This window comes from Eschrichtius robustus, chromosome 10, assembly GCF_028021215.1.
Source record: "Eschrichtius robustus isolate mEscRob2 chromosome 10, mEscRob2.pri, whole genome shotgun sequence".
In the NCBI taxonomy this organism is placed as follows: Eukaryota; Metazoa; Chordata; class Mammalia; order Artiodactyla; family Eschrichtiidae; genus Eschrichtius; species Eschrichtius robustus.
In genome coordinates, this window is record NC_090833.1 from 24,413,245 (window position 1) to 24,436,550 (window position 23,306).

The following is a 23,306-nucleotide window of genomic DNA, read 5'->3' on the forward strand; positions in this document are numbered from 1 at the left end:
ATCTGTTATTCCTGCATTTCTGCCAATGTAATTCTCTTCCAGATAGACAAGTTAGATCCCCCCCGACCCTTATTTTCCCCTGTTTTATTGAGACATGATTGACATATAACATTGTATTGGTTTTAGCTGTACTTTTTCATATTCTTATTTCCCCTCTGCTTCCTTTAGCGTGTATAGAGGAGTAATAAGGGAGATGAGCAAAGGAGGGAAAAAAGCAAAACTGGGAGACCAAGAGAAAGGTTAGAGGGGCTAAAAGGGAAAAGTAAGATGAAAGTATATGCTGCGTTCGTGTTCATGAACATACTTAGAAGGGAAGTATTTAAGCTAGGCTGAGACACAGTAACTAGAACGTAAACAGAAAAATATATTTCAGGTCTTTCGGTGGAGTTCTTTGTTGGTTTCTTAAATAATACAAAGTTTTTCACCTTTGTGTACTTACTAAATTGCTCAAGTGGACCTAAAACAAAATAGGCTATTTATACCTCCTATTCTTTAGGTTAAGATGGAGATTTCACGTCTGAACTGTTCTATTCCATAGAATGTAACGCACTCTGGAAGGCTCAAAGGACAAAAGATGCACATAAGTCGTCAGAATAGCTGGCTGGGAGACATTCTGGACTGGCAGGATATCGCTTCCTTTGTCCATGAGAACATTGAGACATTTCTTTCGGTAAGAAATACTATTTATAGTTAAACTGAACTTAGAAACGAAAACAGAAACTCTAATTCCCAGTTTTCTTCACACACTGAAAGGCCTTTTGGTACCCTGTTTTTAATGCCATGACATTTACAGTTTGGAGAGTTCGAAATGCACTAGAAAGATGTCCAAAAGCCATAGGCCTCAGGTGTAGCTCCCCTGATGCCTCCTCTGTGGTTGAAGAGTAACCAAGAGATGCTGACTCAGGTAGCACACGTGATGCCGTGGCTCTCAGATTCTGAGATGGTATCCTGGTCCCCTAGGCTGACCAGAATGTCCCCAGTTGGAACACTAGAGAGGGAGCCACCTTTGATGGGTGAAGCCCTTTGGCAGATGGAAACATGGTGCCAGTCACATTAGAGAGACTGGCTGTTTAAAGGCTTCGCTTATTATCATCCCACCCGTCCTTCCCTCATGCACCACCCACCTCTGCCTCGTTTACCAAAGGATCAAAGGCAGCAAGGAACAGCTTGCCGTGTTGCCAAGTTTCAGCGACTGTTCTTCATTCCATAGCATACTTTGTGAGGTATCTTGGTCTGTGCCTTTTCACAGAGATGAGAAGACTTCTCTTGTGAATAAACTTGTAACTCTCATCATGTTAATAAAAGTGGAGCTTTGCTGTGCTAGATATTTTTAAAATTTAATTTTTATCAAAATAATAGATGACCATAGCTGAAAGGTCAAAAATGTTTTAAGGTTTTTAATAAAAAATAGCAGTGCTCCTGCTCTGTGCTTCCCCACTTCAGTCTCATTCTCCAAAAAGAGCTCTCAATTCTTTTAGCTTTCTCTGTGTATTTACCTCTAAATTTCTTAAATAATGTTTATGCTGCTCTTTCTTGGTTTTACAATATTATCTTTTGGCTTCCTAACATGGAAGATGAAGATACAAGTCCCTCAGTGCTTCCTTACAGCTCCCTTGGGGTTTTCTTACGACTCCTTTTGTCCCTTCACCCAGTCCCTTCACCCATCCCTGCACTCACATTTTCCGTTTCTCCCAATCGCCTAGTGTAGATACAACAGTTTGAAATTACATCTAGAAATTTGTGTCCTTCAGTTCTAAGAATGTTGTTTTTGCTAATCCCTTCCCTCTGTTTTCTGTGGCCCAGTGGCTCTCACATTTTGGTGTGAGGACTCCAAAGAGCTTTTGCTGATGGGGGTTCTGTTGATACTTATTGTATTAGCAGTTAAAACTGAGAACTTTAAACATATTTATCAATTCACTAAAAAATAACGTTACTTGTTGACATGAAGAACATGCTTGTTATGTCTGAAAAATAACCATTTTCCAAAACAAAAAAAATGATTTAGTGTGAAGAGTGGCTTTCTTTACATTTTTGCAAACCTGTTTAATGTCTGGTTTCTCATATTTGTTTTTGCATTCAGTCTGTTGGAATAGGTTGTTTTGGTTGAAGTATATGAGGAAATCTAGCCTCACACAGATATGTAGCTGGAAAAGAGGGTAGTCTTTTAATAACCTTTTCAGATCATTGTGACTATTCTTTGATACTACACCAAAACTCAACAAATGGTATTTCTTAAAGGTTAGTTGCAGTGTAGAATTTGAAACCGTATCAGTGAACTTTCTCTACTCTCTTATGTTAAGGTCCCTTGATCTATCTTGGCTAGGAATGGATCTTCTACCCTTACATGATTTTGTAATGTGCACTGGTCATTTGGAATATTGGTTCACTAATATCTAATATATATATTCTAAATATTGACACGTTTTGTTGTACAGTATTAAAAAAAGTCACATTCTTTAATATCACCACCTATCTCATCAGAATAAATTTTAAGGAACTGTCAAGGTCAGCCCTTGATTGAATTTTTTGGTTTTATAATACCCAGCATCTCTTTCTTCTTTTCTGAACCTTTCTTCCTAATCCCTTTGAGTACCTAGAAAAGTTACTGGATTGTTGGTGACTACCAGTCTACAATTAATGTATTCAGTTAATTTCTTAAGAATTACCACAGAGTATTTCCTATCAGTATGACCCAGAAACTATTTAAAAACTTTTTTTGATAAAAATTCCAAAGTGACTGAATTCCCCAAAAGAATGTTTGTAAAAATCACAAGTAAGGGCATTGTTGGTTTGTTTCTTAGAATCAGTGGCGTTATTCATTCATTCTTTATCCCATAAGGTCAAACAGTCAATCATGCATATTTTTGTAGGCATCGTGAAGCATTTTCAAGATTTTATGTAAGGAGTTATTGTAAATGAAACTAGCCTGCCAAAGTCCTCTTATGAAGGCTGAGCTGAGGTTTGCAAGAAATGCTGAGGACAACAAAATATGCCTTTATAAGTGGTACATTTGAGGTAGGAAAGGAATGGATAGGCCTTTCATGGAAAAGATGGTATAACTTGAGCGTATGACAAAAAACAGAATTTCTCTTTTGGAAAGGGCACCAAAATAAAACCAGCCATTAGGAGTTCTGGTCCCAGCTCTAGTTCCGCTTATTAGCTTCATGCCCTTGGGCAAGTTTTAAAAAATCTCTGAGCTTCGGTTTGTATATCTGTAAAATAAAGATGATATCATCGACATTGCTTCCCTCACTGCATTGCTGTGAGGTTTATGTGAGCATTTTGAAAACTATAATGGAAGGTGTTTTTCTGATCTTCTTGCTTCCTTGTTTTTCATTAAGAGGAAGGATAGTCCTCTTGGGGAGAATAATAGAACAGACATTATCATATGGGACTTTAAGTTCATGAAGAGATAGGAAATATCTATAACACACCTACGTGAAAACACGTAGGTGTGTTATAGATATTATACCTCTTCTTTCAGTAATATTTAACATGTATTAACATCTGCTTCTAGTGAATTTGCAGGTGATGGATCAGATGAACTCAGTAGGTCTTGATATAGGGTCATTATCTGTCTGAGGAAAGGTTTTCAGCTGCAGAGCTCTGACCCCATCTGTTCATTTCTTTTATTGTGACTTTAGTGAAGTCATTGAAGTGACGCTTTTGTGTTTGTTGTTGGTTCTAAGTTGAAGATGGCAAGTCGGTGGGGGAGGTATAGCTAATCAGACTAATGTTAGAATTTCATGGCCTGTGCTTGTGGTCCTACAAGCTACATACAACTACAGGTTGCATTCTGGCATATTCTTCTGTAGGTATTTTTTCTATGCATGCCATTTTCATAGTTACAATCATGCTATAAATAAGCTTTTTTGTCCTGTTCTTTAAACTTAGCATTGTATCATAAAATATTTTTCTGTGTTATAATAGAGATGTTTTAATGGCTGCCTGTTATTATTTGTAGTACATTCACCATAACTTACTTAACCATTTTCCTTACTAATCAACATTCAACTGTTCTCAGATAAAATAATACTCAGCTCTTGTTGTTTCAGTTTATGGTCCTAAAACACTACATGAAGAGCACACTAGGTAGCTGTAGAAACTTCTTTCCTGAGGACTAGTTCTAATATTTAGCCTTCCCTCCTCGCCAGATCTTAGAGTCTCTGTGGATCGTTATGAGCCGCAACGTGAGCCTGCTGTTCACCACTGTCACCACGCTCCTGACCATCCTCTTCTACAGCGGGACTGCCCTCCTCAACTTTGTTCTGTCTCTGGTATGTACCCACAGATAAGTGCATGTCACACTCCTTCTGCAGTAAAGCGTGTTCTTGGTTCCATTTATGTTTCCTTCCTGTAGTTACCAAATGTGATATTTTAGGAGGTACTGTCCTTTGTTTTGCAGATAATTTTCCTGACCACACTATTTTATCTGTTAAGTTCCAGTGATGAGTACTACAAGCCAGTGAAGTGGGTGATAAGCCTGACACCACTATCTCAGCCAGGTCCTTCTTCTAATATTATTGGCCAGTCTGTGGAAGAAGCTATCAGGTAGGGATAAGATTTATGCTGTTCTTACTTCCTTCAGAAACTGCTCTCCATGAGAGGCCCATTTTTCTGTCTTGAGCCTTCCTGGTAACATTCAGTGCTAAGCTAGTGAGGGACGCTGGTATTTTCAAATTTTTAACATCTCCTTTGAGAGGATAGTGTAAAACAGTTTCAATATCCTACTCTCAAGCCTGTGATGTACAGAGGTCTAATGGCCTGTCCCCAGGCCCTTGCTGCAGCTCCTAATCGCCACGTAATTTGCTCGGGAGAAGCCCCTCCTGCACCACACGTACACCTCAGCTTCTCTCAGAACCCTCCTTGTATTCTCAGGAGTTCTAGCTTTGCTTGGGGAGGAGAGGAGGTGGCCTTCCTGTTTCTTCCTCTGTCCCTCTGCAGCCAGGCTGTGCCCTCTGCAGAGGGTAGTTTGGATACCGGAAATGCACAATTTTGGGTTATTTCCAAGTCACGGGCTCTGTGTGTATCGCAGGTTCCAGCCAGAAATTTCCATCATGTCTTCTGGGGTCTATGTATTGCAGGCTTGATTTCTGAATGAGATGATTCTTCAGCTTTTATTCTTCATATCCTCTTTCCAAGTCACTGATGCCTTTTTCTTTTTCCTCTTCATCATGTCAGGTAGGGAGAGGCCTTTTGCAGCCTTGTCTCAGCTCCTTCCCAAAACTTTGTCCCTCATTGCTCTAACTCATTAATAAGACTCTACTTCATTTTGACTTCTTACGAAAAGCTACTCAAATGAAATCCTCATGTTATCCATTAGCGCTCCTTTTTCTAATAAGCTGTTAGGCGGTGTAAAGCTTCTCTTGAATAGTGAATCTTTGGCTGGCATTTCTGTTTCCACATACTTTTAAGAAAATGGTAATTTCTTGAAACTAGTCTGCCACAAAAATCTTGATTTGACCTGATAATTCTGTCTGACTGATTTTGGCTTATTTTTTCACTGTGTTCATGTAACAGCTGGTGAGGATACCACTTTGACCTTTGGAAAACCCTTGGTTACATTCAAATAGCATGCATGCACCTAAAATATATTTTCTCTGGAAACTTTGCTAGGTTTTCTGTTTTTCCTCCTACTTTATTGGACAGTAGGTGGGATTAAAACCAAAAAAGCTCTTATCCCCTTTGGTGCTCCCAGGTATCCACATGGAGCCATCCATGTAAATATTCTAAGTTGGGGAGTATGTTGTCTACTGTAACAGCGTTCAGGGTGAAGTTGTCTTCAGGAAAGATACTTGCTGGCTTTAGCATCCCTTCTAAGCCTATCTGACCATTGGTTATCATCTTTACTAATCTATCAATAGATTAACTTTAGTGTATCTAAGTGATATCTGTCTCAAAAAAGTTTATGCAAATACTTTACCAAAAAGGAAAAATAACTTTCTATCTTCCCAACAGGATAAAGCTATGGAATCAGCCATATCAAAGGCTGCCATAATCCTCTAGTCAGTGTGACTTAAGCCAAGTCTTACAGAAAAGTATCTAGCTTGTCCATAAAGAACTTCAAGAAAGATACTTCTTTTTCCTGAAGTAACCTTTACTAGCACGGTTGACCATCCTCTAAATGTCTGTCATTGAGTCTTTTTTTTTTTCATACCAAATATGCCACCTCCTTTGTTTTAAAGATTATTCTTTACTGTCATGGTTCCTTGGAACTGGTAAGCAGAGCTGTGATTTACACCTAAGTCCAGCTGATTGAGATCACACATTCTTCTGGTATACCATGATGCCTTCTTCCAGGAGATGGTTGGAACAGAAGATGATGAATTAAATTCGTGGTACTGTTAAGACTATTCACATGGACACATGAGGCTGGCAGCTAAAAATTTAGTTCTTTGCAGAGAAAGACAAATATCACATGATATCGCTTATATGTGGAATCTAAAAAAAAGGATACAAATGAACTTATTTACAAAACAAATAGAAAACAAATTTATGGTTACCAAGGGGGGGAGGAGGGTTAAATTAGGAGTTTGGGATTAATAAAATACACACACTATATAAAATAGATAACAAGGGCCTACTGTATAGCGCAGGGAACTATACTCAATATCTTGTAATAACCTATAATGAAAGAGAATGTAAAAAAGAATATATATATTCATATATATGTATAACTGAATCACTTTACTGTACACCTGAAACTAACAGAACATTGTAAGTCAACTATATTTCAATAAAAATTAGAAAAAAAAATTAGGTCTTTGGTTCAGGAAGGAATTTGAGGTTAGAGAGTGTACAGTCATCTACATAGATATGAGGAAATATATGTCTTTTCACAGGTTAGATTTGCTTTATCTTCTTGGGATTGTACACACTAATTATGTACTATAAGAATAGCCCCGGGCTTCCCTGGTGGCGCAGTGGTTGAGAATCTGCCTGCCAATGCAGGGGACACGGGTTCGAGCCCTGGTCTGGGAAGATCCCACATGCCACGGAGCAACTAGGCCCGTGAGCCACAACTACTGAGCCTGCGCGTCTGGAGCCTGTGCTCCGCAGCAAGAGAGGCTGCGATAGAGGCCCGCGCACCGCGATGAAGAGTGGCCCCTGCTTGCCGCAACTAGAGAAAGCCCTCGCACAGAAACGAAGACCCGACACAGCCATAAATAAATAAATAAATAAATAAATAAAATTAAAAAAAAAAAAAGAATAGCCCATGTCTTGGTTCTAACGTATACTCATACAAAAACCATTCATTTTGTTATCTTATTTTTTTTTAATTTGTTTTTAACTTTTTATTTTGTATTGGAGTATAGCTGATTAACAATGTTGTGATAGTTTCAGGTGCACAGCAAAGGTTAATGTTTTTTTATTGTGGTAAAAGTCACATAGAGGACTTTTTTTTTTTTTTTTTCAAAGTGTAAAGGGTTTTTTAAAATTATGTGTAACACGAAGTTATTTAAGTCAATAAATTTTTAAGGAATTTCACCTGTTCTGATTCTTTCCACTGCCAATCACTTAGTTCCTCCAAACTCATAATCTTCAAGATAAAATAGCCCTTTCAAAAAGAAGTTATCGTGTGAGTCAGCCCACAATTCTTTTAGTTAGGCTTCTTTGATCTCCAATGAAATATGGACACACTTCAAAATTCCCCACCTACAGAAAAAGATTGTAATGGCAACTGGGACTGATTAGGTTCCATTTTCATTCATACCTAAATTTAGCTGATTGTTTCCAAACATGCATGTTTCAGGCAACTTTTATCTTAGAGCTTTCATGTTTTAAAATATAGCTTTATGTAAGATGGATGTTCAGAAAGGCTATTTTCATTCAGCCCATTCAGAGCAGTTGAACATTTTGCCCATCATCATGACAGAGGACTTATTTTTAATACAGAAAAAAAATTAACAACCAACACGACAATCCTAATTGTTGTCAAAATTGATAGATTTCTGTGAGTCTGAAAAATATGGTACAGACGAGATAACTTGTTATAGGCTGGGCCATTTTTCTAACCACAGCTATATCAAGTTATATAAATTATAGATTGTAATTCAGGTTGATTTTTAGCAGTCCGAGTGCTTTTTATTTTTTTACTGGGTCAAATTCAAGACTTAAAATATACAGTCTTACACAGGTACCTCTGAAGAACTTTCTCATATATGTAAGATAACAGTGAGTTCTAGTTCTACAAGCTCCTGTCGGTTTTTTCATTCTTAAGGATTATGTTCAAGATGGAATATGTTTCTTCATGGAGAAAGATTTTAAGAGGGAAAATATTATACAAATGATCATGAAAATATTATCATAATGCCCTGAGACTGAAGTTTAGTGTGTAAATTATCATCAGTGGTGTCAGGTTTTATAAGCATCAGTCATTAGTTGTCATCAATGTTGCAGTTAAGTGAATTATTAAACTCATTTTATATGATCCATTAATAAGTTAAAAGTGGAATTGAAATTGGGAGCTAACCGCATGTCCAGACAGTGAAAGTGTCTTTGTTCTTCAAGCTTTGCCTTCTGAAATACGTGGCTACTAGATAATCACCGTCTCATTGAATTTCTGAACCTTCGTTATTTTTCTCCATTCTGAATGAGTATTCTTCTAAACTGAATACATTTGTGATTGGGTTTTCGTGTCATGAACTTTTGAGTTAGTGGCATGCATCCGTTGCCCCCAAACCAGTTTCCTCCCCTTAGAGCATGTTGTGTCCTGAATGTTTGCATCACACCCTTCTCCCCCGATGCTCCATTCTGCTTGCTCTGGTGGAGATATTGCACATTACTAAGTTGCATGTTGTCACGGCCTCAGTGCAATTTAGTGTGTGTGATATTTTCACATGAGTGCATGCACACGGGTAGGGCTCTTGCTTGCGGGATTACAGCTTTTCAGGGCCGGTGGGTGGGAGTCCTGGTGATGAATTTGATGGGAGAATGTATGTACTGTGAGATTTTCGGTGAACATGCTTCCCACCTCTACCCTCCAGTTTTGCAGAATTAAAAGTATTTGGGTTAAAAAAAAAAAAATCAGCGTCGATCATTTAGTAAATCAGTATTTCCAGTTTTTACTGGAAATATTAAATATTCATTAGAAAGAAATTCTTGTGGATTTAAGGTTATAAACATTATTTGTTTAAATTAAAATGTATAAGGAAGAGTTTAAAGCTGTAAGAAAACATATTTTCATTTATTTGAAGAGATCTCCTAACGCTGAAATAGAGAGGCAGAATCTCTTATGCCTGTTCGGGAAAATTAAATTAGTAGAGTTCTTAAATAATAACCAAGTCAGTAAATATAATGCCTTTTTAACCTACTTGATTAAAGATCAGTTTAATAAGCTTAAACCTTTGCTTCAAGTTTCCAAGGGAAATGACTTTTAAAAACCTTGTCTTGTATTTAGTTTCTCTTTGTGGTGCTTTAAAAATTGCTAAATTCATTTTAATAAGGCTCATAATAGAACTAGTGTTGAGATACAAATGTTTGCTATTTGCGTATGTAATTGAAACAACCTCTTGTTGATTTTTTTAATTAGCACTAGAGTAAATATCCATGATCGGTAGGCATTGTCAAAGACACAAAACAATGTATTTAATTATATAAAAATATTGAATTAGTATTTACTGCTGCCAAGGACTCCACACGATTTAATGTGATGCCGCGGTCGTACGCTTGTGTGTGTGATTCACAGTTATTTCTAGCAGGGACGGAAGGCGTCTATGGGAGCAGCTCTCCCTGAGCCCCTCACCAGCACGCTAGGTCTGCGTGCACAGCGTGACCATTCCCCTCTGGAATGGAAATCCAGTGTCAACCAAGTTCCTGTACCTTTTACTGTGGAGCTGGGTCTCTGGGGTGGCTAGTGAATCAGGAAAGGGAGGGGGTTGTAATGAAGGGATTCCTGATTGGTCATTTTATACGCGGGGTCTCTGAACATGCCTGCCCTCTCCACTAGCTCACCTTCTACTTGAGGTGCAGTGTCTGGCAGTGAGGGTAGACTACTGCTGTTCCCTGGGGAATGATAGTCTAAGAGTCTTCCTATCTGACCTTTAGAAAGAAAAGAGGGCAGAACCAGTGTAAGGAAATGTCAGGAGTCGGCAGAATTTGACTGTGGGCTCTTTACTCTCCTTTTCTTTCTTTTCCCTTAGACTGTGCTTCCTACTTGTTTGCGGTCTAGGGCCCTGTGTACCCTGAGGGCACAGAGCTTCTTGACTATGGTTTTTCATTCTCCCCACCCATGTCCTTGCTTCAAGTCTCACTCCATTAAAAGCAGGTCATCTGATGAAATCCTGAATTGGCTGGCTAGTTCTCTCTCACTCAGTTTGGAAAAGTAACATAAATACTCTTTCGGTCAGAAATGAGAGGGAGCTGAGAGCTGAAGTAAAAAACTTGTGAAAATAACAGTTTCATCTCAGAGTTTATAAAGGATAAAGACAGACCGCTGGTTAAGAATTAAAATTCTAACCAATCATTTGAAGTCAATTCAAGTCTCTGGTACAGAGGAGTTAGATATGTAGTTGTGTAAACGAGGCATGGACACACAAACCTTTATGTGTCATAATTATACAAGTATAATTACACTTAGACAAAAAGCTGATTGTGTATGAACTTGGAACTTTTATTCACAGAGAGGTATGCTTAGATGAGGCCTAACTGGATGGGATGCACTATGGCCTGCCTTCCAGTAGAGGGGACCCCTGCCTTGTAACAGTCTCCATATGGCACGGGGCAGGGGAACATCTATAGGACTGTCTGACAGTGGAAGGTCTCTGAGTGAGGATGTGGCCTTGTTAGAAAGGGGGAGCCTCCAGCTCAGGGGCTGGTGTCAGTCTCATCCATTGAGCTAAATCAGGCCTGCTGAGCCAGATTGACTGAGCTACCGAAAGAGGGGAGGAAAAGAGCCTCTTGAGTCTTCTGAATTTGATTCTCTCCAACTGCTGAGTGCTAGGAAAGCCTGGAGATGTAGTTAGAGAACAACTGTCAGTCTTTAAAGAGTCACTGGAAAGAGGTGTCCTAGAAGGTGGAGCACATGCAGATATTCTTCCATTCAAAAGAAAAGATTGGGACTTCCCTGGTAGTCCAGTGGTAAAGAATCCGCCTTCCAGTGCAGGGGACTCGGGTTCGATCCCTGGTCAGGGAACTAAGATCCCACATGCTGCGGGGCAGCTAAGCTTGTGCACCACAACTAGTGAGCTCACACGCCTCAACGAGAGAGCCTGCGTGCCACGAACTACAGAGCCCACATGCCCTGGAGCCTGTGTGCCACAACTAGAGAGAGAAAAACCCACATACCACAACTAGAGAGATGCCCGTGCGCCACAACGAAAGATCCCGCATGCCTCAGCCAAGATCCCATGTTCCACAACTAAGACCCGACGCAGCCAAATAAATAAATAAAATAAATAAATATTAAAAAAAAAAGATTGAGGTGGATAGTGGAGGAAGACTGTATGCTACATACATATGAGACTGGTGAACTTGATACCTGATAACAGTAGCTCCAATAATAGCTACTGTTATTGAGCACCAAGTGTGCGTCAGGTCAATTACTTGGGACTCCAGATGCATTGTCATTTAGCTTTTCGTGAGCTGAATTGTTCTTTCTGCCAGCATCCACCCACGTAATACCATAGTATGAAGTTTAAGCCTTACACCTTGAGGAGATGTGGTGTGATGTAGCAGGCAGTAACTTCTGGCTGGGTGTCCATAGACTATAGGTTTTCTCTGAATGGAGAGATAAAAACAATTGCTAATGTTTCTTAAAATGTTAAACAGATACCATATTACCCAGCATCTTCACTCTAAGGCATTTACTGAAAAGCAGTGAAAACATATGACCAAAACTTGTGCTTAAATGTTCATAGCAGCATTATTCACAATAGCCCCAAACTGGAAATAGCCCAAATGCCCATCAGCTGGTGAATGGATAAACAAATTGTGGTATATCCATATAATGGAATACTACTCAGCAATTTAAAAGGAACAAACTACTATGTGGATGAACCTCAAAAGCATTGTACTAGGTTAAAGAAACCAAACACAGAAAGCTGTGTAATGACAGTGGGAATGTACTTGACACTACTGAACTGTACACTTAAAAATGGTTAAATAGTAAGTTTCATGTTATGTATATTTTACCACATTTTTTTTTCAAAAGGTACGTAATGTACGATTCTGTTAGTACAAAATTCTAGAAAAGGCAAAACTGTAGTGACAGAAAGCATATCTAGTGGCTGTCAGAGACCAGGGCTCAGGGAGGGATTCACTATAACAGGGCATGAGGAAACTTTTTGGGAATGATGCTAATGTTCTATATTTTGATTCTGGTGGTAGTTATGCAACTGTATACATTTGTCAAAATTCACGGAATCATACGCTTAGAGTTGGTGAGTTTTATTGTTGGTAAATTATAGTTCAATAAAACTTATACAGAAGAAAGAGAGGAGAAAAAATGGCTAGGAATTTGAAGGAGTTAAAAAATTCTCTTAGTAAATTATTAGAAGATTTTTCTCTGCTTTCTAAAAAACTGTGTACCAGATCATAAGGTAGGGGAAATATATTGTCTTTACTTCCCTCATTGGGATACATGAAAATGTTTAGTTACTGCGAACAATAGATAGTGCATTTAGGGTCTACAGAATTACTTAAAAGTTGCCTTAGTGAGAATATTACCAACAGTCAATATTCCCAGAGGTAGAAGGAGACTGTTTTCCTACGAGTGGTCCTTTTTGGATTGAGCTTTGCTTACTTGTCACCTAGAGGGGTGATTCAGTTGTGGTATTCCATTGCACTTTGATGTCAACTTACTTTTGGCTTAAAATTTTTAAAACACCATAAGGCTGATCAAAGTATCACATCTATATCTTTTCTTACCAGCCCCCCTTCCCCATTCTAGTCAGATTCTGTACTTTTTTTCTTAGATTTTGTTCTCATTAATTTTTCCATGATATTTGATATTATTATTCCCTCATTCTCAAAAGCTTCCTTCTCCCTTGGTCTCTGGGAATAGTGTACTCTAGTGATTTTCTTCCGACTAGAGAAATGATTTCATTATCTCTTTGGCTGGTGTATCTTTGTCCTTAGGTCCCTTATGGGAACAGAGCTCATTGCCCCATTCTGTCTAGGCTTGCCCCTTGGGATATCTTACCCTTTCCTATGATTATTTGGTGTATCTCAAATTTCTTGTCCCAAGTTCACTATTAAGCCTTGTCTCTTATTTCCAGCTACCTCCAGGGTATTTATTTTCATCATCCTTTTTTGACTTAACACTGCCCAAACTAAACATATTCCCTTTTCTTCCATGTCCTCTCCCATTCTGGGGTTCTCCATGACTTTGAGACACTGCCATTCTTTCTCCCTCAGGTTTAAAACCTGAATCTCTCAGGTTCTTTTTTTCCTCCATGTCTTCTAATCAGTTACTGTTCAGATCTTTTATATTTCCTGTGGGCTATCTCCCTTACTTTAAGTCTTTTTGGTATCTCTTTAGCCTGGGTCCTTATTGTTAGAGAGCCTATGGCACTTTTTTGAGTGAAAGCTGCTGGTCAGTATGACAAGGTTTCACAATTTTGGGAGCCACTCTGTCACCAAATCCATGTCTCAGAACCCTATGAAATGACTGAGTCACTGGGTTCCAGAGTTTGACTTACTCTCACAGTACACCTCTTGGGATGCTTTGGAAAATCTTGGTGTGTCCTTTTGTGTGTACAGTGTTACGTTGCTGCCACGGTCTCTGCTTTTTTCAATCACAAACAGCTTTTCCTTCTCTCATGAGTATATAAGTGTGCGTCCTGTGCACCCCACAGATTCTTGGTTTTTGTAACTTTGTGATACCTTGGGATAACTTAAGATTTGCTGCCTTTGTGCTCTCTCTGAGCAGTTCCTTATTTCTCCTCCTTATACAGTACTACCTTAATCTTCCAACTGAAAAGCAAAAATGAAGTACCTGAGATTGCATATTTTCATTCCTATTAATCACGGAACATGTGTGTCTGTTTTTACACCTCTTGTATTTTCCTCTCTGATTTTACTTCGGAATTAATAAGATTTTTTTGGTAAATTCTCTCCCAATGACCTGCATTCTTTGATAGCATTTTTAGAAGTTACTTTGTAGGTTGGGTTGCATGGTTTAAGATGTGTGGGAACGTTTTGCTAACGAGAAGAAAGACTGATGAAGTACCGGCTATAGTATTCCTCACTTGCTTTTCCCAGAGGGGAGGGCTGGCCACAGCCTGGATGTCTCCAAATTTAACTAAATCCTCAGAAATAAGATATTCACACTTACTTTCCTTTCCCTTTATTTTGGTGGTGAGTGATCTGCTTTAGAAGTGAAGAGTTGATGAGTTATTTCAGTGAATAGGGTATTGTAAGGTGTTTTATTTCAGTTATCTTTTCATTAGAGAAGTTTAAAGAACAGTTTAGTAAATCTATTTCAAGTTTTCAATACAAGATTTTTATGTTTCTCTGAAATAAAATGAAAACAGCATTCTCAGGCCATTGGAAAAATTGAAGCTATTATCAGATTTGGATAAAGTAGCCAGAAGCCTAGAAATATTGATTTTTCTGAATCACAGTATGATACTGTGTTTATTTTCTTTCCCTTTTATCTTTGGATGTTCTAGAGGGGTGTTTGATGCTTCCCTCAAAATGGCTGGCTTCTACGGATTATACACCTGGCTGACTCATACTATATTTGGCATCAATATTGTCTTCATACCATCAGGTAACAACTGTATCATAACTTCTGCTGTCCTCTATTTAAGGGACATTAAGCCATTTTACATATACTGTCAGCTTCCTTAAATTTAAAATGCTAAATTTTGAGATCTAATCTGGTCCAGATTAGGAGCAGAAATATGATTTGGAATGTTTATTTATTGCTGTATCCCCAGTAGTTAAAACAACACCCAGCACATAGGAAGCACTGCATAAATAACAAATAATTACTTGTTAATTGCACATACTGTTCTGGAAAGGGATGAGTGTAAAGTAAGGTCCTTCAGTTAGCAGGGTTATTTTTGGTGTTTTTATTGAAATTACACTTCATTTTTATTAGAAAGAAGCAAGGTAAAGAATATACGTTCTTATCCGAGATTTAGAAACTAATTTCTGATTTGGCTTTGGAATCAGTACAAATATTTGACCAGTGCTCTATAGTTATATTATAGGACTGTACAGTTGTCCTTTGGTATCCCTGAGGGTATGGTTTCAGGACCCCCTGAGGATACCAGAATCTGCGGATGCTCAGTTCCTTTGGCCCTCTGTATTTGCAGGTTCCACATCTGAGGATATGGAGGGCCAACTGCATATGTATTAACTAACCATTGATTGAGAATAACAACTGTGGGACACTAAAATTTTGTTGCTTAAGAGCAGATTCATGAAGTAAACACACACTTCAGAAAGATTTTCATGATCCAGTTGGAAGATCTTGGACCTCATTCAACTAGCAAATTCCGTTAAACAGGGCATATCATTCCCCTAAAATTTGAGTTTGTATTTGTTTAACTTGTTCTGGTGGAAATTTTTAAGTAGTAGGAGCTAGTGATTAGATTCTGCTGTTCCGTTATTGCTTTGATGATGACGTTAAGTTGCTTTTTCTTTTAATCTTTATTAGCTTTAGCAGCAATCCTTGGAGCAGTGCCATTTCTAGGCACATATTGGGCAGCAATACCTGCAGTTCTAGACCTGTGGCTTACACAAGGCTTAGGATGCAAAGCCATCTTACTGTTGGTATTTCATCTCTTGCCGACATACTTTGTAGATACTGCCATCTATTCTGATATATCAGGGTACGTATTCCACAGAACTTCTGAAGTTAGTGATGAATCATATCCAGGAATTTCTCTGGCCTTTTTTAAGAAGATTTTTTTTTTTTTATCCTTTCGGGCATGGGAGAAAGGACTGGTGGTAGGATTTTCAGTGAAGTAATCTTTTGTGATCCCACTGGTATAATCAAAGTTTAATTTAATTAACATAATTTGCAAGGCATGCTATTTTGTTATAAGTTTTATTTACAATACATGAGACTAAAACAAAATTGTGAATAATCCTCTGGTTTAGTGACATTTACCCTAGGAAAGAAGTATTACTGTACATACTTCAAAATAAAAATATTTTAAGTACGATAACAAGTTAGTAGTTATTTTCAGAACTTCTTTGCTTTCAGAGAAACACATTATTAGGTTGTAAGTTTGAGGATTTCCACGTAAAATGAAACCTCATCCAGTTCGTATCTGACAAGCAGTGCTTTCTTACTTTAGATATTATAGTATGGTTCTATGATGAATGCAGATTAAATTTAAGGCAGAAGCCAAACTTTGGCAATATAATAAATATCTGTCTGTTTTTGTAGGTTTTGATATCTCTTAGAAATTGCATTCAGTAAATCAAGCTGATTCCCATTTAGTCACGTATCCAGATTAGCATTGCTTATTACAATCTAGGATGTGACCAAATATTGAATTTTATTTAGCTACTCAAATTCAGAATATGGCCTACTGAAACTATCATAATAGTTAATATTTTAAATTTTCTTTAAGTAAAACTCATCACAATAAGCGTAGACAGGGACTAAGTTTACAGGAAGAGGACCCTTCAGTTAATTTGAAATTATGAAGAGACAAGTCGTATGCTACCTTGTTTTCTCTCTACTAAGTTAAAATAGAAAATAAATGATATAGAATGACTAAGAAGCCCCAAAGTTCCAGAGCAAAAAGAAACAAACAACTCCATAAGCAAGCCTTAGGGGAACTTTTATGCCTAAAACTTAAAGATAACAGGAGAACTTTATAGTGAGCTTAACTAACATTTAATAGTTGAAATTTAAACCGTAAGAGTAGTTACATGATTTATAGTTAAGTGTTTTCATTTCTTTAAACTTTGCTGTAAATTTTATATCAGGGTCTTTAGCTAGAATTTAAGACTTAGATATAGTTCTATCTTAATAATAAAGTAACACCTTATTTAACCAACATCATTAGGAAATGAAAAATTTTACATAACTTGCTTTATTTTATTTTGTAATAAATTAAGCTTTTATTTAAAATCTCCCACACTTTTTTTTTTTTAAGCTTTAAGCATTTTTGATAAAAATTTTCCTTAAATGTATTGTTTAGGGAAAATGCTTGCTTACATAGTGTAACATGGAATATTGCCCTAAATCCTTTTTGGAATGAAGAAGACAAATAAATTACAAATATAATTTATTGGTTTCCTGAAGACTAGCTCACCTTAAATGTTACTGAATTGTAATACAGTACAGGATATCCTTCCAAGGGATTTAGTTATTTTCCCTTCACTAAATTGTTCTAATCATCTGTGTTTAGAAACTAGAAACAAACAAAATATACCTTATTTCTAAGTCCCTCTTATGTCAGTGGTCATATGTTATTATCAGTGTGCTGTGCTGCTGTAATCGACAGGTATGCCTCATTTTATTGCGCTTCGCTTTATTGCGCTTCGCAGATATTGCCTTTTTTTTTTTTTTTTTTTAAACAAATTGAAGGTTTGTGGCAACGCTGTGTTGAGCAAGTCTATTGACGCCATTTTTCCAACAGCATTTGCTCACTTTGTGTCTCTGTGTCATTTTGGTAACTCTTGCAATAGTTCAGACTTTTTATTATCGTGTTTTTTATGATCATCTGTGATCAGTGATCTTTGATGTTACTATTGTAATTGTATTGGGGTGCTATGAACTACACCCATATAAGATGGCAGACTTAATTGATAAATGTCGTATGTGTTTTGACCGCTCCACCAACCAGCCGTTCCCTTATCTTCTCCCTCTCCTTTGGTCTCCCTAGTCCCTGAGATAACAGCAATATTGAAATAAGGCAAATTAATAACCTTACAGTGGCCTCTAAGTGTTCAAGTGAAAGGAAGAGTCAGACATCTCTCACTTAAATCAAAGGCTAGAAATGATTAAACTTAGTGCAGAAGGTATGTTGAAAGCTAGGCCTCTTGAGTCAGTTAGCCAAGTTGTAAATGTAAAGGACAAGTTCTTGAAGGAAGTGAAAAGTGCTATTCCAGTGAACACACACATGATAAGAAAGCAAAACAGCCTTTTTGCTGATATGGAGAAAGTTTTGGTATTCTGGATGGAAGATCAGACCAGCCACAACATTCCCTTAAGCCAGAGCCTAATCTGGAGCAAGACCCTAACTCTTCTCAATCCTGTGAAGGCTGTGAGAGGTGAGGAAGCTGTAGAAGAAAAGTTTAAAGCTCGCAGAGGTTGGTTCATGAGGTTTAAGGAAAGAAGCCGTCTCCAGAACGTAAAAGTGCAAGGTGAAGCAGCAAGTGCTGATGTAGAAGCTGCAGCAAGTTATCCAGAAGGTCTAGCTAAAGAGAAATAATGAAAGTGGCTACATTAAACAGATTTTCAATGTAGACAAAACAACTTTCTGTTGGAAAAAGATGCCACCTAGGACTTTCAATGCCTGGCTTCAAAGCTTGAAAGGACAGGCTGGCTCTATGGCTAGGGGCTAATGCAGCTGGTAACTTTAAATTGAAGCCAGTGCTCATTTACCATTCCAAAAATCCCAGGGCTCTTAAGAATTGTGCTAAATCTACTCTGCCTGTGCTCGAGAAATGAAACAACAAAACCTCGGTAACAGCACATCTATTTACAACATGGTTTACTGAATATTTTAAGCCTACTCTTGAGACCTACTGGTCAGAAAAAAATGATTCCTTTCAAAATACTATGGCTTGGGCTTCCCTGGTGGTGCAGTGGTTGAGAATCTGCCTGCCAATGCAGGGGACACGGGTTCGAGCCCTGGTCTGGGAAGGTCCCACATGCCGCAGAGCAACTAGGCCCGTGAGCCACAACTACTGAGCCTGCGCGTCTGGAGCCTGTGCTCCGCAACAAGAGAGCCCGCGATAGTGAGAGGCCCGCGCACCGCGATGAAGAGTGGCCCCCACTTGCCGCAACTAGAGAAAGCCCTCGCACAGAAACGAAGACCCAACACAGCCCAAAATAAATAAATAAATAAATAAATTAAAAAAAATACTATGACTTATTTGACAATGTACCCAGTCACCCAAGACCTCTGATGGAGATGTGCAATGAGGTTAATGTTGTTTTCATGCCTGTAACACAACATCCATTCTGCAGCCTGTGGTTCAAGGAGTAATTTCAACTTTCAAGTCTTATTATGTAAGACTTTACCCACACCCTCTGACGGATATGGGTAAAGTCAATTGAAAACCTTCTGGAAAGCATTCAGCATTCTAGATGCAATTAAGAACACTTGTATTTCATGGGAAGAGGTCAAAATATCAACATTAACAGAAGTTTGGAAAAAGTTGATTCCAACCCTCATGGATAACTTTGAGGGGTTCAAGACTTCAGTGGAAGAAGTAACTGCAGATGTGGTGGAAATAGCAAGAGAACTAGATTTAGAAGTGGAGTTTGAAGGTGAAACTGAATTACTGCAATCTCATGATAAAACTTTAACTTTCTTTGCTTATGGATAAGCAAAGAAAGTGGCTTCTTGCGATGAAATCTACTTCTGGTAAAGATGCTGTGAAGATTGTTGAAATGGCAACAAAGGATCTAGTGTATTACATAAACTTGGTTGATAAAGCAGAAGCAGGGTTTGAAAGGATTAACTCCCATATTGAAAGAAGTTCTATGGCGGGTAAAATGCTCTCGAACAGCATTGAGTGCTACAGAAAAATCATCTATGAAAGGAAGAGTCAGTGGATGCAGCTAAACTTCATTGTTGTCTTGTTTTGAGAAATTGCCACAGCTGCCCCTGCCTTCAGCAACCAATCACGCTGATCAGTCAGCAGCCGTCACTATCGAGACAAGACTCGCCACTAGCAAAACGATTACAATTTGCTGAAGGCTCACATGATAGTTAGCATTTTTACCAATCAGGTATTTTTAAACTAACGTATGTACATTTTTTTAGACATAATGCTATTGTATACTTAAAAGACTACAGTACAGTGTAAACATAATTTTTATATACTCTGGGGAAACAGAAATTTCGTGTGACTCACTTTATTGTGATATTTGGCTTTATTATGGTGGTCTGGAACCAAACCTGCAGTATCTCTGAGGTCTGCCTGTGTTTTATTTCATTCTAATTATGTAAGTGATACTGTGATAAGCTGGAAGACAGTTATGACTCTCCTATGAAATAAAAATCTTGGGCTTTTTAACAAATATTTTCCTCATGAGGCTTTTTATCACTACCTGTGTTAAAATCTGTATTTTAGGAGGTTGCTAGAAGTCTAACTTATGAATAACAGGGATGTCATTGTATTGTTATCATCTTTAAAAAAAGCATAATTAGTTGAACTACACATTTAATTGTGCCCACTTAATTTTTCTAGATGGAGGTAAACCTAACAGGTAGATTATATAACCAGTCCCAAGCTGACATTAACCCACCTCAGACAGCCCTGTAATGGTACCTGTTAACATTGCTGACTTCACTCCTTCAGTTGCTGGACCTATAAAAAGGCAAACGTCACACATGTAGGCAAGAAAATTTTTGCATCTTGTTATCTGCATTGAGGTAATCTGAAGAAAGCTGATAATGCAGTCAAAAGGCAGGTGTATTACAGAATGAACATTGTGTTAGAGAATGTATTTCCGACTTACTCCAAGGTTTATGTTTGTTAAAAGTCATGAGTAATCTGTGTGCTCTTTATTCCAGAGGTGGCCATCCTTACTTGACAGGCTTGGCAGTGGCTGGTGGAGCATACTACCTGGGCCTGGAAGGAGCAATCATTGGGCCCATACTTCTCTGCATACTTGTGGTCGCTTCCAATATCTATAGTGCTATGTTAATGAGCCCCACGAATTCAGTACCCACACCAAACCAGACCCCATGGCCTGTTCAGACTCAGCGGTGAGTTACAGCAGAATGATCATAAACTGTGTATGAAATTGAACTAACCTGTCTCATTATTTTTCACCTGCATACAGTCTGTTAGGATACAGAGTATTTCAGTTCCTCTGCTCTACTAAAGATTGAAGACACTAAGTAAATAGAAATCATTTGTGTGTAGACTTTTGGGTTTCACATATCAGGAACATTTAAAAACCGATTGGGGGCTTCCCTGGTGGTGCAGTGGTTGAGAATCTGCCTGCTAATGCAGGGGACACGGGTTCGAACCCTGGTCTGGGAAGATCCCACATGCCGCGGAGCAGCTAGGCCCGTGAGCCACAACTACTGAGCCTGCGCGTCTGGAGCCTGTGCTCCGCAACAAGAGAGGTCACGATAGTGAGAGGCCCGCGCACCACGATGAAGAGTGGCCCCCGCTTGCCGCAACTAGAGAAAGCCCTCGCACAGAAACGAAGACCCAACGCAGCCAAAAATAAATAAACAAACAAACCAAAAAAAAACCCGATTGGGTCAGAATTGTTAATGTCATGAAAAACCAAAAATAAATAAATTTTAAAAGACCATTTTGAGACAGTGGTATACTAGATTGACGGAGACTTAGGAAATAGGACAACCAAATGCAGTGCATGGGCCCGTGACAGGATCCTGGATTGGGGAATGGAGAGAATCTATAAAGAACATTTTTGAAGCAGTTAGAGAAATTGATTATGGACCATATATGAAATAATATTATATTGATGTTAAATTTCTTAAGTCTGACAGTGATACTTTGGTTATGTAGCAGAATATCCTTTAGAGATGAGATGTCAAACTGAGAGGGAGAAAGTGACTGTAGCAAAATGTTCGCAACTGGTGAATCTAGATGAAGGACATGTGGCTGTTAATTGTATTACTCTTTCAATTTTTCTGTAGGTTTATTTATATACTATTTAATTTATATATATTTATTTATATACTGCAGTATTCCAATGTGTGAATATACCACAATTTATTTATTCATTGTAGTATTGATGGACATTTAGGTAGTGTCCAGTTTAGGACTGTTATGAATCAGGCTGCTATGAACTTTCTGGTACATGGCTTTTGGTGAACATGAGTACTTACTTCAGGTGAGTATATACCAGCAGAGGAATGGCGGGGACTACATCTGGTTTAACTTCAGTGGATACTTGCAAAACAGTTTTTCTGTGTGGCTGTACCAGAAATTACATTTTAACAACAGAAAAGTAAGAAGGACTTTTAATGAAAAACTAAGTCGCAGAATACAGGATTTTAACTTTCCAGAGACTATACGGCATTGCCCTTTTTTATTTTCAGTTGGAAAAGAATTTTTTTGTTGCATATTCTAGTGTAATTAAGGAGTCATTAACAAGTTGATTCTGAAAATGTATTTAGTGAAACTATATTTTTATTTAAAATTCTTCTAAAATGTTCTGCTTATTTCATTTTAAGTGTTGTATTTTGTGAAGAAAGACATAGTCCTTTAACCCAAAACAAGTAGAATAACGTTTCTGAGTTAGAGGTAGTTGGTCAAAGGGCCATCTTAGTTAATTCTAGGCACTTATTTGATGGCAGTGAAATATCAGTTCCCTGAAGAAGAATGAAAAGAGAGGTACTTAGAGGTTTTGACATAGACGTCACCAGTTTGGGGGTGGTTACACTATGATATCCTTTCCTGCCTTTGCTCTTAAAGGCAGGTACTGGGTTCCTGAGAAGTCAGTGGACAGTTACTTGAAAGCAGTAGAGAGCATTTGCTGAGTGGATACCATATTCCTTGGGCTCACGAAACAAGAAGTAAAAAGAAAATTGGTTGAGCAATATTTTGCTGTTATTTTAGAAAAAGATTTTTGATGATTCCAGGTTGGTAGAGCAAGAGTTAGTTTCTAAGGTGAAACAAAAGCTAATACGAATCCTTCTAGAGGCAAGTGACCCCTTTCCCCTGGTCCCCTTCTGAAGGCAGAATGTTGTTAATTAAGTGGTATGGGGGTTTGAAAAAATAATGTAACGACCGATATAGCTGTAATCTTTTTCCTTCGAAGTTATGGATGTATATAGTTTAAAAGAGTCAAAAATTTCTATAAAGCTTGTGAAAAATAGCAGTCCTTTGCCTTTTCCCTGCCCCTTCCTTTCCTCTCTAAGAGGAACCACTTTTGACTCTATTTGATGTTTACCTCCATATCTTGAAATTGTGTTTATTTCTTGATTTTTTAATGTATTGGCACTGTTTACTTCCCACTTGGAAAGTGAGAAATTATCTCTTTTACTAACCATCCGCCCGATATTACTAAACTGTGATATTGGTTAGATCAGTATTCAGTGTTTACATTATTATGGCTCTGTAAATTACATTCATATTTAAGCCTTCTTGTATATTGTCTATAGTTCCTTACCTACACAACATTTTGCTTTCCTTTGTGTTATAAAGATACTGTTTTTCATTTGCTTTGTTTTCTG

General features: G+C 38.1%; 1 protein-coding gene and 1 non-coding gene across 2 annotated transcripts in view; one reads left to right on the top strand and one right to left on the bottom strand.

Annotated features, from left to right (window-relative positions):
• The window catches only part of TMEM245 (transmembrane protein 245), a 103,794-nt gene that overhangs the window by 67,387 nt on the left and 13,101 nt on the right, over window positions 1–23,306 (top strand). Inside the window, exons 11-16 of the mRNA XM_068552770.1 lie at window positions 539–670; window positions 4,155–4,277; window positions 4,406–4,551; window positions 14,613–14,713; window positions 15,608–15,782; window positions 20,661–20,855. Coding sequence (XP_068408871.1) covers window positions 539–670; window positions 4,155–4,277; window positions 4,406–4,551; window positions 14,613–14,713; window positions 15,608–15,782; window positions 20,661–20,855 — 872 coding nt within the window. The remainder of the gene's footprint in view (window positions 1–538; window positions 671–4,154; window positions 4,278–4,405; window positions 4,552–14,612; window positions 14,714–15,607; window positions 15,783–20,660; window positions 20,856–23,306) is intronic.
• On the bottom strand, window positions 7,806–7,878 carry LOC137771058 (small nucleolar RNA Z40). The gene has a single exon (XR_011075277.1). It is a non-coding gene; the product is annotated as a small nucleolar RNA Z40 (small nucleolar RNA).